Source organism: Phymastichus coffea, unplaced genomic scaffold (genome assembly GCF_024137745.1).
Source record: "Phymastichus coffea isolate CEN01 unplaced genomic scaffold, Cenicafe_Pcof_1.1 PCOF00111, whole genome shotgun sequence".
Lineage (NCBI taxonomy): Eukaryota > Metazoa > Arthropoda > Insecta > Hymenoptera > Eulophidae > Phymastichus > Phymastichus coffea.
The window spans coordinates 609006-625156 of record NW_026706922.1 but is presented as its reverse complement, the minus strand read 5'-3'; the positions used below and the strand labels follow the sequence as shown (position 1 = coordinate 625156).

At 55.2% G+C, this 16151-nt stretch overlaps 2 protein-coding genes across 6 annotated transcripts; both read right to left on the bottom strand.

The window, feature by feature from the left end:
* Nucleotides 1-3: 3 nt before the first annotated feature.
* LOC131670524 (uncharacterized) lies at nucleotides 4-6970 on the bottom strand. 2 transcript variants are annotated; one of them, XM_058946188.1, is made up of 7 exons: nucleotides 6655-6970; nucleotides 4790-5004; nucleotides 3395-3541; nucleotides 2459-2696; nucleotides 2107-2400; nucleotides 1605-1803; nucleotides 4-1422 (listed from the first exon to the last, which is right to left on the bottom strand). In XM_058946188.1, the coding sequence occupies exons 1-7, from the start codon at nucleotides 6749-6751 to the stop codon at nucleotides 1407-1409; spliced, it is 1206 nt and encodes a 401-aa protein (XP_058802171.1). In that variant the 5' UTR covers nucleotides 6752-6970; the 3' UTR covers nucleotides 4-1406. The 2 variants fall into 2 exon arrangements, with proteins under 2 accessions (XP_058802171.1, XP_058802172.1); XM_058946189.1 differs by lacking the exon at nucleotides 6655-6970 and having other exon boundaries at nucleotides 4-1803; nucleotides 4790-6388.
* Nucleotides 6971-7706: 736 nt separating this feature from the next.
* LOC131670494 (monocarboxylate transporter 3) lies at nucleotides 7707-15904 on the bottom strand. Of its 4 annotated transcripts, none has more exons than XM_058946138.1 (11): nucleotides 15634-15904; nucleotides 14566-14687; nucleotides 12162-12504; nucleotides 11894-12082; nucleotides 11442-11694; nucleotides 11064-11292; nucleotides 10822-10998; nucleotides 9869-10091; nucleotides 9518-9763; nucleotides 9325-9450; nucleotides 7707-8757 (listed from the first exon to the last, which is right to left on the bottom strand). In XM_058946138.1, exons 1-11 carry the CDS (start codon nucleotides 15866-15868, stop codon nucleotides 8597-8599), a joined length of 2304 nt encoding a protein of 767 aa, XP_058802121.1. In that variant the 5' UTR covers nucleotides 15869-15904; the 3' UTR covers nucleotides 7707-8596. The 4 variants fall into 4 exon arrangements, with proteins under 4 accessions (XP_058802121.1, XP_058802122.1, XP_058802123.1 ...); XM_058946139.1 differs by having other exon boundaries at nucleotides 11064-11277; XM_058946140.1 differs by having other exon boundaries at nucleotides 11064-11274.
* Between the last annotated feature and the right edge of the window lie 247 nt (nucleotides 15905-16151).

Genomic DNA, 16151 nt, shown 5'->3' with positions numbered 1-16151 from the left:
GAATGATTTAAGAAGTATAATTTATTCTTACTTTTGTTTTCTATTGTACATAATTAATAAAGTGTAGTTCTGTGATAAGTTTAGTTACCTATAAAGCAAATATGTTTGCCAATGTAAATATATACAACTGTGCTGCAAAAACGTTTATTTATTATTTTTCCAGTTGACTGTAACAAAGAAAAAATTGCATTGACAAAGAAGTGCAAATTTGTAGTCGATAATGAATACAATTTGGTTTATTTGTTTTTTTTATTTACTTTTTTTGTTCTCTGTGAAGAATTCAAATTCATTATAGCCATACATAGGAAACAATCATCTTAATTGGTTCTTTTGCCTGATATTCCTTTGTTGTATATTTATTTTATTTTATATAGTATGCAATCACAGTTGATTTTAATAGATTTTTATATTATTTTTTTGTTGGTTTTGCCGCCGTCGTTATTTATTAAACGCAGCGCGCGCATTGATCACAGTAAACAATTGCAGATATCTCGCGAGCGAAAGACTCGCTTTTATTTTATCTACAAATAAAATATAAATGAATGCTGAATGAACGTAGCAATGTGGAATGAAGATGAAAGATAGAATCTAATTGCGTCAGCGCAATTATCAGCCAAAAATATTATACAAGTGACTATATTGTCCGTGTCTGCGTTTAAGTGTACGTATATATCTATGTAATTTGAGACTTGTTTGTACTACGAAGGCCAACTCGATCTATTTACGTATTTAAAAATCTAATTACACTCGGAAACTGTCCGCCTCTTCTTTTGATATATAATACATACATAATACTTTTTGTTAAAACATTAAAACTCTCCGCGATTATAGATTCACCTATACGTACTTAATGTATGTACAAGCGAGTAAAGTCGATTTGATTTGAAATCTCTGAAAATAAAAGAGCAGCAACGTTACACGCACGGAACGTGCACGCGTATTGACACTTGGGTGTCGCTCGTGTTCCCTGACAAAAGGTTCTATACAATAATATATAAGTACGTTAACATTAAATTGCTGATATTTGAAAATGAATTAGAGCTCATCGTGTATATGTTATTCTGCTGGGCGGTGTCGATCGTTTGCAGGGTCTCTATGTAGGCGTGTTATCAATCATATCTGAATTTGGTCTAGAATCTCTGCGACACTCTGTTTGTCTGTCTCCGAGGATGGCGGTAACCATTTGTTTGAGGTATGTACACATCATGTTGTAACGCCACGCGTATGCGTGCGTAGGTTTTGGATGAATCGGCAATGCATTATTATCGATAAATCCGGTTGATCGTCGTTGAGAGAGTGAGGCTTATGCACACTTCTCATCGTATATACGGTTAAACGTGCGTATCTGAATATATGCGCCATTGTCTCGATAATATCACAGTTTTTCTCACTTAGTTTGTGATATGTTAACGTTGACGCAATCTGTAAAAATCCGCATATATGTACACGCGTTGTCGCATAAGAAATCGATTTTTTTTTATTTCGACGAGGTGATTGAGAAAAATATTGAGAAAATTATATATCGTTCTTTTCGTTTGCTTGTCGTGCAGTCCGAGACACGCCGAGAGTGAGAGAATTGTTACATGAATTAATAACAGACTGACGGCCTGTACAGTCCAACGTAGCCGCAAAGTCGTGCCCTCAAGGCAGGTAAGAGGATCGCCGCTGCCGAGAGGTTCTCCTGCAGCTGAGAGCATTCGCAAATAAGTAGGTACGTTTTGTCGCCGTGCGACATAGACTTGTGCAGTGTTATGCGCCGAAGACCCACGGATTTGGGCAGGTAACGGTACATCATGCGAGCACCTGTAAAATGAAGTAACGTGAGAGTGGCGAAATTGGCGCGAGCACTTGTGTCGCGTTTGGTCGTCTCGTTCGTTCGTTCGCGCACACGCCAATGCGAGCCATCTAGAAGTAATCGCATTATCATTGTTGGCTGTGCGCATTAAATGCTAATTTGCTCGAGGAGACACCGAGTACACATGCATTCGCCTCGGCGATAAATCAGTAGGCGCTAAAACCGAGCAAGCAGCAAGATATGCGAGATTTGCCAAGTGCGTGCACACGGGGATAAAGTAAATTGGAGAAAAAAGTGGCAGGTGTCCGTACCGGTCCAGTACAACCAGTTCTGCTCGAACTTGAGTCCGTCGTCGCCCTCGAAGACCTTAAAAATAGAGACGATATATCCGGTGGACGGAATCGGTGGTCGACCTCCGGTGGGCTCGAGCGGCGGCCTCGCGATCGTGGCCACCTCGTTGAACAGGTCCAGGTTGTGGTTGGCCGTGTAGCGCAGCTCGCGCGGGTCGAACTTCTTGAGCGCCGCGCACTGCACCTCCTGGTAGAAGTCGATCGGGTCGGTCTTCTGCTTGTTCACCACGTAGTAGGCGATAAACGGGAAGTCCGCTGTGGCATAGTCATCGTTGAGCGAGCGAGCAAGGCTTAGGGCGCGCCGGACGCTCACCGTTGCGCTCCATGTTGGTGAGCAGGATGCTCTGCGAGGCGGACGGCGCCAGCTCGGACAGCAGCTCGGCGGCGGTGTCGCGTTGCAGCACCAGCGGCCGCGACACCGGCGACTCGACCAGCGGCTCCAGCGGCTCCAGCTGCGTCATGAAGTGCGCCAGGATGCACTGCTTGGGGTCCTCCACCTCCAGTACCGAGAGTGGACTGCCGGGCCGCTTCTTGTTCGCCGCCGGCACGCTCTGCAAACGTTCGATCTGCGTCTCAGGCGTCGCGGCGAGCAGTCCCGCCTCGGCCTCGGCTCGCTTCTTGTTTGTCCCGCCGTCTCCCGTCTGCTCCCGCGAGCTTATTTTCGGCCGACCCGCTCGACCGAGCCGAGCTTCCGTTTGCCTTCGGAAAATTTCGTGGATCCGGGTAGATTTCCGCTGCTCACCGTTCGTCGAGCGGCAATATTTCGTCGTCCGACAGTCATCTCGTATATAAATCCAACGGCAATCGTGAAACGACGAGCCGAACGATGCGGCGACCATCGAGCGAGGAACGACCGCGAGCCGTTAATTGTCAAAAAATAAGAAAGAAAAGGAAGCCGAGTCGCGGCCCAAGAGGCGCGGATCGATGTCGGCTATTATTTAACTCACGCGGGCGTCGCTGAAGCCGCATACGTAAACCTCGAGAACACGCAAATCAGTACAGCCGGTCAAATATTTACGCGCGCTCACGGCAAGTGGAAATAAACAAACGGGCTCGGAAAAAACGAGAGAGGCGGAAGGCGCGCTTCCGCGTTATCCATATCGAATGAGCCGACGATCGGGGGAAGGGCGGTCAGCGTTTCCTGCCTCGCGCCACGTGGGGTCGAACGCGAGACTCGCGCTCGCCTCGGTTCCGTCGTGGCGAAGGTCGTCGGCGGCCGGGCAGACACGAGACAAGTGCTGTTGGTTACCGGGACGCCGGCTGGCAGGAATCGCTCGAGCGAGGCCAGAGGTATGATGAAGCAGTCCCGGTCGAGGGTCGCCAGTGTGATGGGCTCGCTGCGCGCGGGACTGTTGCCCTGAACCAGCAGGCCTTGCCTATTGCCATGGAAAGACACCTATATGCAAGGCATGCACAACGTGCTCGATTAATCAATTGCCTTCCTCTTCTTCGTACTCCCACATCAATCTTTCACGAAGAACCTCTTCGGCATCGATTCGCGTGCCCCTCGCCCCGCCGTCCGCGCCTTCGCGACAATCGAGCAGTAGCGCCAACACGGAGATTCTCGCCGCGACAACGACTGCTGTTATTCTCGCGAGGGCGAGGGGACGAAAAGAGAGAAAAACTATATTCGGAGCGCACGTGCCTGGGGCAGCTTTCACGGTTGCGCGAGCGTTCGGTGCTGGCCAAAAACACGGAGCGCGATGGAGTGTGCGATCTACGCGCGTCACCGTCAAACGACACACCTTGCTGCGAGAGAAAGAGAGAGAGAGAGAGAGAGCGAGAGAGAGCGAGCGAGCTCTAAATAAAACCGAGGCGAGGGCATGGGGCAGGTTTGCCACGCTGTCGCCGGCTTGCTGCACACCAAGCACGCTCGGCCTGTTTATTCGTGGCGCGAGGTTCGTCGAGCGCGACTTACGACCGTGGCGAGGTGCCGATTGGCCGTTATCGATCACGAAGCGCCGAGCTTTGCCGCGCATACAGGTGCCAGCTGATAACGACCGCATGGCTTAACGCTCGACAAGCGGCGCGCCGATCGATACGTATTGTTTAGGGAGTGCGCGGTCAGCATCGACTGCTTTCTCGCATTTGTCCGAGCGTCCGCCTAATCGCGATTAGCCAGCCCCCTTCTTCTCTCGCCGCGAGCGAAAGCACAGCAAGCTGCCGCGTTGCGTGCGCAAGCTCGCGCTCTTGACGCTGTTGCGATGACAAACAGCTACTACTTTCGTTGCAATCCAATTACATTTGTTATTCCTCTCTCTCTCACTCGCACGCGCGCGCGTGCGCGCGCTACGCCGAGAACGGCAAGGCAGATAATGCTATTCAAATGTCAGCGCGTGGCGCGCACGATAAACACCGAGATATCGAGCGAAACGCGCGGCTTTTCGACGAAAAATATTTGCTGGACGCGCGAGCTTTTCTGCTGGAAATGTACGAGAGATATTTCAGAGACGGAAATCAATAGCCTAAATTAAACGACGGGAGGAGGCAAAAAGTGCGTTTCCTCGTAAAACGAGAGCACAGAGAGAGTCTCGTAACGCGTAAAAATGCGCGTAATCTCGTCAGAAGCGTCGCGCACGAGAGCTTGGTTGGCCGCGCGACACGAGCGGAGGACCGGCCAAAACCGAGCGCGGGGATGCGCTACCTGTCTGGAGGCAGCAGTAGGAGTGGGCGGCAGCTCGGGCAGGCAGCCGAGGTCCTTGGCGAGGCCGCTCTGCTTGCGCCGCTGGGCGGGCTGAGGGGGCTGGCCGCCCTGGCCGCCCTGGCCGCCCCACTTGATGAGGTGCGGCCCCGAGGAGGTGCGCCTGCTGCTGGCGGCGCCGAAGCGCTCGCCAAAGTCGCCGTCGTTGGCATTCGCACCTGCGTGCGCGGGCGCGAACAACAGGTGAGTGCGGTAGGCTGGGCCAAAGCCGCCGCCGCCGTGCTCGTGCTCCATGCTCGTGGACGGGTAGTAACCACCGCCGCCCGCGCCGGCCAGCGTGGCGAAGTCGCCGCGGCCGCGCCGCGCGCCGGCCGCCGACGACCTGGCCGCCGCGGCCGAGTAGCTGGCGCCCTCGAGCAGGCCGCCGCCGATCCCGCCGCCGCCGACGGCCCCGCCGCCCCCGCCGCCCCCGCCGCTGCTCTTCTCGAAGTTCTTACGGAACATAAGATTCATGATTGGCGCTGCGCCGGCGTCGCTCGCGCGCGCACACAGATCCACACGCGGCGCCTAGCGCGCTCGCGACACGCGCCTCTGCGCCATCCCTGGGCGCGCTGGACCTGCTCCGGCTGGTCCGCGGCGGCGCTCAGCCGCGGGGGGCGCCTCCGCCGGCGCGCAGCCGCGCCGGCACGCTGCTGCCGATCCGGCGCCAGTGGTGGCGCGCGCTCGGGCCCATCGCCGGGGAGCGCCGCGGCGCCGCGCGCGCTCGCGCGCCAGGCACGCGCGGGCGGGCGGCCGGGCGCTCGGCACACGCACACGCACGCACACCCACGCTATACCTACGGCGCTGCTTCGCTGGCCGCCTCGGCCTTGCGCGCCCGCGGACCCAGCGCTGCGCGAGCTCGCGATCGATCCGCCAGCCGTGCTCCCTCGCTCTCGCTGCTGTTTCGGCTGCGCGCGAGCTGCGCGAATCGACTCGTCGGGGCGAGCGTCGGCCTCGCACTGACCGCGCGCGCAGGTGGCACTGCACAGTCAAAGCTCCCGCGAGCGTGGAGAGAGCGAGAGAGAGAGAGAGAGAGCGAGCACGCGCTACACCCACCCGAGTCGCGCTCTATAGGCGCCCCCTCTGTGTGTGCACGCGCGGCTCAAGGTCACGCGGCCAAGCGCGCCGGATCTCGCAATCGCGACTCGCAAGCTCGGCGCGCGCGTGCAATCCGGGGTCGAGCGATCGGCGCCTTATCGCGACAGCGAACCGCCGTGCCCTGGCCGATTTACAGCGTTCGACGGCCCCATGGCCGCCGCGTCGATGTCGTCGTCGTCGTCATCGGCGTCGCGGCGTCGAGACTCGCGACTGCGGCCGGGCAGCGTTCGTCGCGTAGCTCTCGCGCTGGCCTCACCGGCTAATTATAGCGCCGCGCGCGAAACTTACGTAAATCGTTGCACCGCGCGCTCTTGGTCTGTCCGTCGCGGCGCAGACCGGACAGCCAGACCAGCGGACCGTGGTTTGGAACAGGCCGCGATTGGAGGGGGCGCCTGGTGGGACCGAGATTTCACAGCGTAGCGCGCGTGGCTGCCAATCGAGCCTAGCTGCTTTTTACCGCAGCCGGCCGATAGTCGGAGCGTGGCGATTATTGATCGACCGCTCCCTCTCTACCTGGACGAGCGTGTCGTTCGCCGATGCTATGTCGCAGCGATCCTCCGCGGACGCATCACTCGCGCCCTGCCGGGCGGGGGGAGGGGGGCGAGCGGAGTGTCGTCCGTCCTGCCTCGAGCCGGCGCCTCTCGCCACGAGGACGACCGAGCGCCGGCGGCGGTGGCCCAGGTGGATGCCCCGTGCGTGGGTGGTCGGGGAGCCGAGCGGCGCAACTTACCGTAGTCGTGGTCGTCGTGGTCGTAGGCCGGACAGGGCAAGTAGGCGTAGCGGGGCGACGGCAGGCCCGGCTGCGCGGCCGTCTTTGCCGAGCTCATCGCACGGGCTAGGCGGCAGACGGCGCGCGACGGAGAGCTGCGGGCCCCGAGCGGCCTCGAGACAGCTGCGGGGCCTGGCCGGTGAGACCTTCCCGGAAGACGGGCGCATGCGGCACTGTGCGCTCGGGGTTTGCCGCAGAGCTCGCGGGCCCCCCACAGGCGCTCGCGAGCCTCGCTATCTCCGCCTACCCCTGCGTGCACGCGAGATGACACTCGCAGCCGGAGCTGTGCGCCTCCTCTCGCGCGATCAGCCTCCTCGCCGCTGCAGCACCGTTCGCCGGCGAGTGCGCGCGCAATGCCTACCGTGTCGCAATGCATCCGCAGCGAGCAGAGAGAGAGAGAGAGAGAGAGAGAGCACGGCGCGCTATGCTCCTGACCCTGGCCCTCGAGTGCCACCGAGCGTCGAGTCTTGGCACGGCTCCGGCCGTCGATACTCTCGGAGCCCAGGCGCGAAGACACGCGAGCGCGCTTCCTCTTCGCGGCGGCTCGTCGACCTCGTCGACTCTGCGCGCGGCGTCGGCGATGCGTCGGCTGCGAGTCGCGTTTTCTCTCGCCTCACGCGAGTATCGACCAGGATTCCGCGTGTCTATTTTCGGAGTCTTTTTACCTGGCTTCTCTTACCGCAGCTGACCCTCTTTCCTTCTCTCTCTCTCTGCGGAGAGACGGCGAGACGCAGAGGAGGAGATTGAAACAAAAACGAAGGAATGTTGTCGAGTCTTATCTTCTTAATGGTTGAGCTTTTGCGTCAACGATACGTGCGTTTGGCAGAGCGATTAGTGCGATCGTAAAAGTCAACTGTATTTTTTCGTGTTCACCGGTATGTATTTAGTAACACGTAAGCTCTTGTCTTTGATGTTTGTTCAATAGTTAGCGCAATCGGTTGCACTACATATAGCAAGCAGAGTAATATTCGCAATGGACAAAAATAAAATTCATTCTCTGTTCTTTTCTTTTTTTATTTTTAAAAAATCTAAGATCATAAACTATAGAATTATGCTATTCCTGTAAAATCAAATGTATTACTTTTTTGTGCTCGTAACATTCTGTGCGATTCGCAATGTCTATATATAACAGTCGTTCGCGCGTTTAATGATGCACGCGAGAAAAGAAGAAACAATTGACTCTAATATCGCGAAACTAATCATCTGGAATAAAAAGCGCGCGTTTATCGTCTGAACCGAAAGAAGAAAAACGGATTATGGTTCCACGTATTGCGCGCCGACGATCATACAGGATGAAATTAACCTACACACACATTAGGCACAACAGGCACGTGTATACGATGCGAGACATATATTACAATAAAAATGCAAGTTTGGCGCGATAGCTGATGCACCATTGGAGAGGAGAACGCGAGCGATCGGCGCACGACGCCGCGCTCATCTCTCTCGCGAGATGCAGTATAGAACAATCTCTAGATATGTACAGAAACAGAGCGAACGCGTGGTCCGAACAAACTGGCTGGCGAGGTGAGACGGGAAGTTATCGTTGCGTGGACCGTCTTTCTCGCTCGTGGCAATGGCGCCTTGATCACGGCGGCTTTAGGAACCAGAAGGAAAAAAACAGAAGCAATTATCAAAATGTATATTCTCTGTCTCGCGGGCGCGCGCGCGCGCGATCGACGCGGGGGCGAGTGCGCTCGCGTCGAGGAATGCGCGCGGGATAAGACACGTCGAGGAAGAAGGAAAAGAGGTCTGTCCGCGGTGAGTACTATCGTCAGGTGTAGCGTGCGCGCGAGCGAGCGGCCCGCGGCATTGACCGCGCCTCCGCAAGCTCGGCGACAAGGCCGCGCGCCGCTCGGTCGTGCGGCTCGCGTGTATGGCACACTGCTCGCGCGAGCGCTCATCACGACTTGGCCAGCTCCTCGTCGTTGCTCGCCGCATCCTTGGACTTCTCGCTGTTGTTGATCTTCTTTAACGGGTAGCAGATCGCCGCCGAGAGCACGATCAGCGTGCCGGCGAAGAAGAACGACGCGTCGTAACTGTCGGTGAAGTCCTTGAACGCGCCTGAAAAACACGCACACAAGCAGCCGCCAGTTATTTTCGCTCGTCGATTAGCCACGGTTTCGATATGTAAGTGTGTTGCGCGATCGCGCGCAGCTAATGAAACGTAGAAGGCGTTTACCGTCGCGCAGTGGGCTTTGCATTTCAAAACGACGGCGTTGAGAAATCGCGTGACATCACGTCGCGGCTCGTTGAGCAAGTTGCCGATGGCCCCTTCGCGCAACCCAACCCATCTCTAATCGCGTTCGTTGCTCGCGGTTCTTTCGCTGCCACTCGAATCCAAGGGAAAAGCGCGCGCGAACAGAGTCGTCCCGCGATTCAGCTCGCACGTACGTTCGTCTCGTTACTTCCCGGCCAACGAGCGAATGAATCCTAGTCGTCGGCGAATCGCGTCACCTTGACGATGGATGAGACATTCGGTTGTCTGCAAACGAAAACGGAACGCGCACAGTCGCTTCCCAAAAAGTCGGACGGTTCAACGTCCTCGGCCATGAGTCTTCTTTAAAATTAGAGAGAGAGAGAGAGAGAGAGAGAGAGAGAGAGAGAGAGAGAGAGAGAGAGAGGCCTTACCAGCGAGAGGCGCGCCTATCGTGGCTCCCAACCCTTGGAACAGCAGCAACAGTCCAAATGCGTTGGTCAGCTTCTCCAGCCCCAGGAGGTCAACCACGAGGATCGACCTCAGCGAGGCGAAGACGGCTGCAAAGCGTCAATCGATCAGAGTCGAGTGTAATCGCGCCGCTCGACGGCGCGAGCGTTCACTTACAGACGCTGAGCCCGAAGGCGGCCGAGTAGAAGAACTGGTAGCCGCGGGTCATCCACAGTCCCGACAGCATGGTGAGCAGGCCGCTGATGGTGATAAACACATTGTTGATCAAGAGCGCGTCCACGCCGGGCAGACTGCTCACGAAGCCGAGCGCCACACGGCCGATGGTGTTACCGATGCCGATAATCGACACCAGCCACATGGCACTGGTCTCGTCCAGCGGCAGATTCGCCGCCCTTGCCCGATCTGCGCGCCGCCAGAATACAGATGCATTATCGGCACTCGTTGCTTCATGCAGATCTTCCGTATCTTTGCGCTCATTGGTTCGTGTCAACGACGCTCACCGCTCACCGGTTATGTAGACGAAAGGCGTGTAGAAGCCCGTCATGGTCAGTCCGCCGCTGATGGCCAGTATCAAGAAGCTCGGGCTCTTCAGCAGGCTGAGGTCCAGCATCGTGCTGAGGATTCGGCGCACGCTCTCGGGACAGAGGTAGCAGCTGCCGCTCTCCTCTTCGGCCACGTCTTTGGCCGTCGGGAGGCGGGTCACGGACATGTGGTAGCCCACTGATGATAGCTACACGCGTGTCCATCGGCGCATCGGTTATTTTACAAAGAAAACAAACTTGTGCGAAGCTCGCGTCGACGAGAGGACGACGCGCGATCGTTTCGCCGGGCGGACAGGGGAGGAACAGGTCGATCGCTCGCAATGATCCAGAAGACGCGGAGGTATCGATCGAATTCATTAGCGCGACGGCTGTCCCTTTTGTCTCGAGCATATTTCAAACGCGCGCTCGTATGCCAAGCGACTCGCATTGCAGAAACAAGACAATATCCCATTGCGGCAAAATGTTAGCGGCGCGATATTGGACGTTACTCCCCGATGTATAAATTGTGCGCCAAGCCGCACTGGAATAAACGTTTGGAATGTAACATCTTATTCGCTCGGAAGGTTGCATAGTATTGATTTTATGTATATTCAGCGATTTCTGACCGAAGGCAATTTCAACCGGCCAAACAGAAGAAAAAACAAGATTTTCGAAAAAAAAAAAAAAAAGGATAAGCAAGGTTGCCTCGGGCATTAATATGCTTAATATGCCAAACGCGCACGCACGCGGGAGTCCTCGTCCATCCTTTTCTCTAATTCTTTTTCCAAACAAACGATTACGTACGTGTGCGCGTCAGCTCGAATTAATGCCCAAGGTGCACGATTGACCATTCGGTCGCCGATCGAAGAGAGGGATATATCATTCGGGCCGAAATTTACGAGCGACACACCTACGTACGTAAGCGCGCGAGCGCCTTACCTGGGATCTGTAGTGCGGCAGTCTATTGAGCGAGCCCCCGTAAAATATATCGTCTCGGTAGAAGGGCCGCTGCGGCTCCTTGGCGACCGAGCCGCGGCGCTTGTCCGCTTTGAACGACTTGTGGCTGGTGACCGAGTCCGCGCGACTCCTGCGGTCGCTGATCGTGTGCCTGCGTATCTGCGGGAAGCGAGGCGCGCTGGATCAGTCGACTCGGCGCGCTCGAAATTTGGCGTTCGCCTTACCGTCGGCACCTTGCCGTTGAGGCGGTCCGCGTCACCGTCCAGCAGGTTGTTCTCCTCCTCGACAGACTTGAGCTCCTCGTCGTCGACCACCTCCAGCTCCGGATAGATCGGCACGGACAGCCGGTTCTCCGAGGCGCTCACCTGGCGCTCCAACGTGCGCATCTCCACGGCCTTGTGCAGCGAGTGCAACGATCGGCTGGTGCTGCTGCTGCTGCTGGAAAACGCGCGGCTGCTTGAGTGCTCGGCCGCTATCGATCGGCCGATCGATGCGGCCCGTTACGTAAAGGTCGGGCGGGAACGGCACCCGATAACAGCGAACAACGAGTCGTCGATAGAACGGCGCGCTCGAGAGATCGCATTGCGAGTGCGTGCTCGTACTTGGCGCCGATGTCGTGGACGCTGCCCAGAGCCTGGGCGGCGGTCGGGTACTCGGTGTTGTTGTTCGTGCCGAAGAAGCGGTTGGTGATGGGCTGGCTGGCGTGCAGCGAGGCGGTCGACACGCCCTGCGACATTATCGTGGTCCTCAGCTCGATGCCGCTGGCGACCGTCTCGGGGTTGGCCGCGACCTTCACCCGCTTCGGCTTCAGGGGCCTGAACATCGCCCCGAACACCGCGCAGTTCAGCAGCATGCCTGCGGAATCGACACGGAACACGTGAGCTCGGCAGCTGACGAATTCCACGAAGGCCACTGATAAGATTTCATCGTCGTCGGTACTCGACCTGCGCCTATCGCCCCGGGGAATCTCTCCGTCTGACCGATAATGACGACCAGTCGCTTCTCTATTTTTTACTTTGCACACGACCGGTTTCTCGCATTCGTCTGTACTAACCAGCTTGTATGAGGATAGCGCCTTTCCACTCGAACGAGTCGATGAGCTGCTGCGAGATGGGCGCCAGCACGAAGGCGCCGATGCCCGAGCCGCACACCGAGATGCCGGTGGCCAGCGCTCGCCACTTCTCGAAGTAGAAGCCGGTGGTGATGACCGCCGGCACGTAGATCAGCCCGGCGCCGATGCCACCTACGGGCAATCGCGCGCCGTTACGCAATCCGCTTGGCAGCGAACAAGAGGGGATCGAGAGAGCAACGAGTGTACTGACCCATGATGCCGTAGGTCACGTACATGAACTCGATGGAGGTGGCGAAGTGCGACAGCACGAAGGACAGGCAGGCAATGACGCTGCCGACGATGGCGACCAGGCGGAAGCCGTAGCGGTTGGCCAGCGCCGACACGAACGGCCCGGCCATCAGGTAGAATCCGGTCTGCAGCGAGCCCGCCAGCGAGACGCTCGCCTTCGACACGCCGAAGTGCTGCGAGAGCGGGCTCAGGAACACGCCGAAGCTAAACATTATCCCGTCGACGACCAAGTTGCACATAAACGATGCGGCGACCACGACCCATCCCCAGCCGCCGTCCGGCGGCACCACCATCTCCACGTAGCCCTGAAAAGCCAAGCAGAGACGTGCGATCGACATGGGAAGCGGCCGCTTTTTCTGCGACGCCGCTTAATTCATTGGAACACACCAGTTGATGGACGACGGCGACGCCAACCTATCGACTTTAATCAGAGGCACGCCGGCGGCCGACGCTCGTCGTTCACCAAAATCGTATTGCTCTTACTCTCTCGCGGGAAAGCAATATGCCGCAAGCCTCCCATAGAACTAGCTTTCTTTTAACTTGGCTTCACCAGCCTATACCTCAATTACTTTAATAAGCAAATTTGTGCTTTTTAAGTCATGCGCTGTCCAGTGCATCCACGTATAATGCTAATTAATGCACCAAACAAAACTATGTCAATGGAATGCAAAGACATTAGAAAATTATTTGGACGTTTAGTAATCATTTCACTCGTCGCGATTATACTCTCCTTGTTTCTTTCTTTTGCGTCTCGAGCAATGCATCGGGAACAAAACAATTTAGCTTCTCTCGCCCGACTCTACTCGATCTGTCTCTCGAAATTAGATAAAACGCGCAAACGCGTTTTGCAGCAGAGTAACATTATTTTTTGTTATCGCCGTATCCATTATTCAAATAGTTAATAAGCGATCAAACGTTATAGTTACAGCTGACCTGCTCGTTACTATACGAAGTCCGTTGCGAGGTGCGATCCTTGGAGAGAAAAAAAATTGATCAAGAATAGTATGTGTTAGAAACGAAACGAGTCGAAAGTTTTCGTGACTCATTAGCAGTCCAACATTGACTCTCGATAGATAATAACGATGACGTGGGCGAAAGCCCGTGTTCGCATTAGTTGATTTTCGACATCGGATTTTTCTAATTATACGTCGCCGAGGAATCGTCGAGTGCGTTAGTTTATTCACTTGTTCAAAGCTTACATCATGCCAGCGTTGGAATCCATGCAGGTGTCGAATATTTTCACGCAGGAAAAAAAATCGACGTTTGCTGATCCGATCATCCAAGATGATCGTCACACGCAAACATGTTTTCCAAGATTATTAAAATGCGATATTCCCACTCGCTCGTGCAAGTCCGAAAAAAGGAGCAGCAGCGGCAGCGGCAGCGGCAGCGGCAGTCGCGCGCGCGAAAGATTGTCCACACACGGCGCGTAAATTAATCTCTCGCGTTTTGTTTTTGTGTAGCGGCAACTGGCCGAGGGAGATTGCAACAAGCTTATCACGCGAGCACGCCGAAAGACATTACACAATTGCAACGAGCTCGTGCCCCTCCGTCGCAAGCTTTCAACGGCGGCTTCGTTTCCAAATCGCCAAAGTCGCGCGCGTCGTACCTATAAATACCGTCGAATTGATAATCGCGACGAGAGAGAAAGAGAGAAAAAGAGAGAGAGAGAGAGAGAGAGAGAGAGAGAGAGAGAGAGAGAGCGAGTTCGATGATGTAAATTTATCAGCTAACCCAGAATCGTTGCAAAACCGATTATAGGGGCTCGACGAATTTTCCACGCCGACTCTTCCGTTCTTTCTTCGCAGCTATGCGCCGCCGCAGCACCCGTGGAAGAGTCAACCGCGATAATATTCAAACACATTGCGCCTGTTTTCTTTTTATCGTATGTTTATTATTAATCGCACGGCGCAGCCTTTATCAGCATCCTCGTTCCTTTTTCTCCTACTCGTTCTTACAGTAAATAAATAATATTCATTGACCTCGTTTCACTCGAGTCGCGACTTTTCTCAAAAAATGTGCAACGTTCTATCGGCAATACATACATATTTTTCTTTTCGACGGCCAGCAGCTGCTTTAATGTCCGCGCGCGTACACGGGATTAGCATTCGTGACGACGCCAGAACGCGCTCGCTCAAGGTGCAGCTTATTTATCCGCGATATTAAAATGTGTTTACCGCTGTAATCAATTTCCAAGCGAGGCGCGTATATCTCACGAGGCCGAAATGGGGCGATGATGCAACGAGAGACCGAGGGAAAACGCTCGCGGACTGTTGCTCGTCGATCGCATTGTGCAACGTCGCCGATAAGGGCTTGCTCGCGCGTCGCGCGGACCGGATCAACAATGGACGATAAACGCCACCCACCTCGTCACTCCTGTCGACGTCCCTTACTGGCTTGACCTCGTGGTTGGAGTATCCGTTCTGCTTCATCTGCGGCTCTTTGCCCTTGTCGGGCTCCCTGTCGGCTACGGCCATCCTTCCGAAACCTTGCGATCGCCAAGAAGGAACAGCGACAACGAGAAAAACAGAGAAAAAGCCTGCGATTTACAAATCCATCTCTATGTCGATCGTTCGAGCATAGACGCGGCTTGGCGCGCGTGAACAACCGAGAGAAAGAGATGTACGGAGGTAACGACAAAGTTCCCGCGTTATAAATATGTGCGTTCGGCGCGTCTCTCGCGAATGAACTGATAAGCCGAGTCGTCGGTACACACGAGTCGAACTCGGCGGGCCGCGCGCGGTCGCTCTCTTACGCTACCGCGCCGGAAGAAGAGAGAGAGAATAAGAGAGAGAGCCAGCCAAAGTTCGGCTGGAGGTGGGGCGGCGGCGCGACTCGATTGTTAGGCAATTTATACGCCGACAAAAGCCGATTGGTCTTTTTTCGTGAATAGGCTCGACCATTCTTAACGCTCGCGTTCGTTTCACGGAAAAGCCGTGGGAAAATGGAGGCGTCCATTTTCACGAATAGACGCGCGGCTAACAGTCGGGAGAATTTCGGAGTGGTGGCGTAGCGAGTCGCCGAGCGACGGGCCTGCCTCTTGTCCATTGGAAAATAGCCGTCGGTTGACGGACATTGGGACTAATTGGTGTAATCGATGCCGATTTGTTAACGGACCGACCACTTTGTGCTTGAAACGCGTGCGTGCGATGCACGCGCTTCTCTCTCTCTCTCTCTCTCTCTCTCTCTCTCTCTCCTCTCTCTCTCTCTCTCTCTCTCTCTCTCTCTCTCTCTCACTCACTTTCGTCGATCGACTTCACGAGAAACGGATCACCGATTGCGCGTGGGAAAGTCAGCTTCGCGAATCGATCTCGGTGCCGACTTTTCTCGTGGATTGACGAACAAAGCGGGATCTTCTTTGTCGCGGCAACTTTTGGCCGGAAAATCGTTCAAGTACAATGTCGAGGAACGCGCGCGCGTGGAGTCACTCTCACTTTCTATAAATAGTCGCAGCACGTGGCCGCAAGCAACAGCACGTGCGCCAATGGCGCGCTGGCTTTTCTCGCGAGGGAAACAAAGGACGAATGAGTTGTGCGAGCAGTTTTCCGAATGCACAAGCAACACGCACTCGACGACAATTACGATGACGGCAAAGACGGCGACGGCGAAGACGACTATCACTATCTCGGTGCCTTCGAGGGTGTGACAAGTCAGCGGCAGCGTGTGCATTCCAGTGGCGCGGTAGGCGCTCAACTGAGTCCAACCAAATCCAGCTTTTTCGGAGGAGATCGACGAAGAACCTTTCACTCCCGCTACCCGCCGCCCGCGGGACTCGCAACGCACAGGCGAGCGGAGAAACACAGACTTATCAGTCTGAAGCACACGTGGCGATTGAAAAAGGGACGATAAATAACAAGACCTTCGATACTTGTTTTTTTAATAATAAAAATTCATAATTATTCATCTTTCAAGACTTCTTTTTTTTACTTGTTTCATAACACAATGTTTTTTG

What these genes read in the sequence shown, in the direction of transcription:
- LOC131670524 (XM_058946189.1), bottom strand. Translation starts at nt 5,299, where the DNA reads ATGAATCTTATGTTCCGTAAGAACTTCGAGAAGAGCAGCGGCGGGGGC. An exon ending in CTACTGCTGCCTCCAGACAG is followed by an intron (nt 3,542 to 4,789) that starts GTAGCGCATCCC and finishes CCTTGCATATAG; the next exon opens with GTGTCTTTCCATGGCAATAG. An exon ending in CACCAACATGGAGCGCAACG is followed by an intron (nt 2,401 to 2,458) that starts GTGAGCGTCCGG and finishes ACTATGCCACAG; the next exon opens with CGGACTTCCCGTTTATCGCC.
- LOC131670494 (XM_058946138.1), bottom strand. Translation starts at nt 15,868, where the DNA reads ATGCACACGCTGCCGCTGACTTGTCACACCCTCGAAGGCACCGAGATA. An exon ending in CGCTATCCTCATACAAGCTG is followed by an intron (nt 11,695 to 11,893) that starts GTTAGTACAGAC and finishes TCGATTCCGCAG; the next exon opens with GCATGCTGCTGAACTGCGCG. An exon ending in GATAGGCGCGCCTCTCGCTG is followed by an intron (nt 8,758 to 9,324) that starts GTAAGGCCTCTC and finishes CGTGTTTTTCAG; the next exon opens with GCGCGTTCAAGGACTTCACC.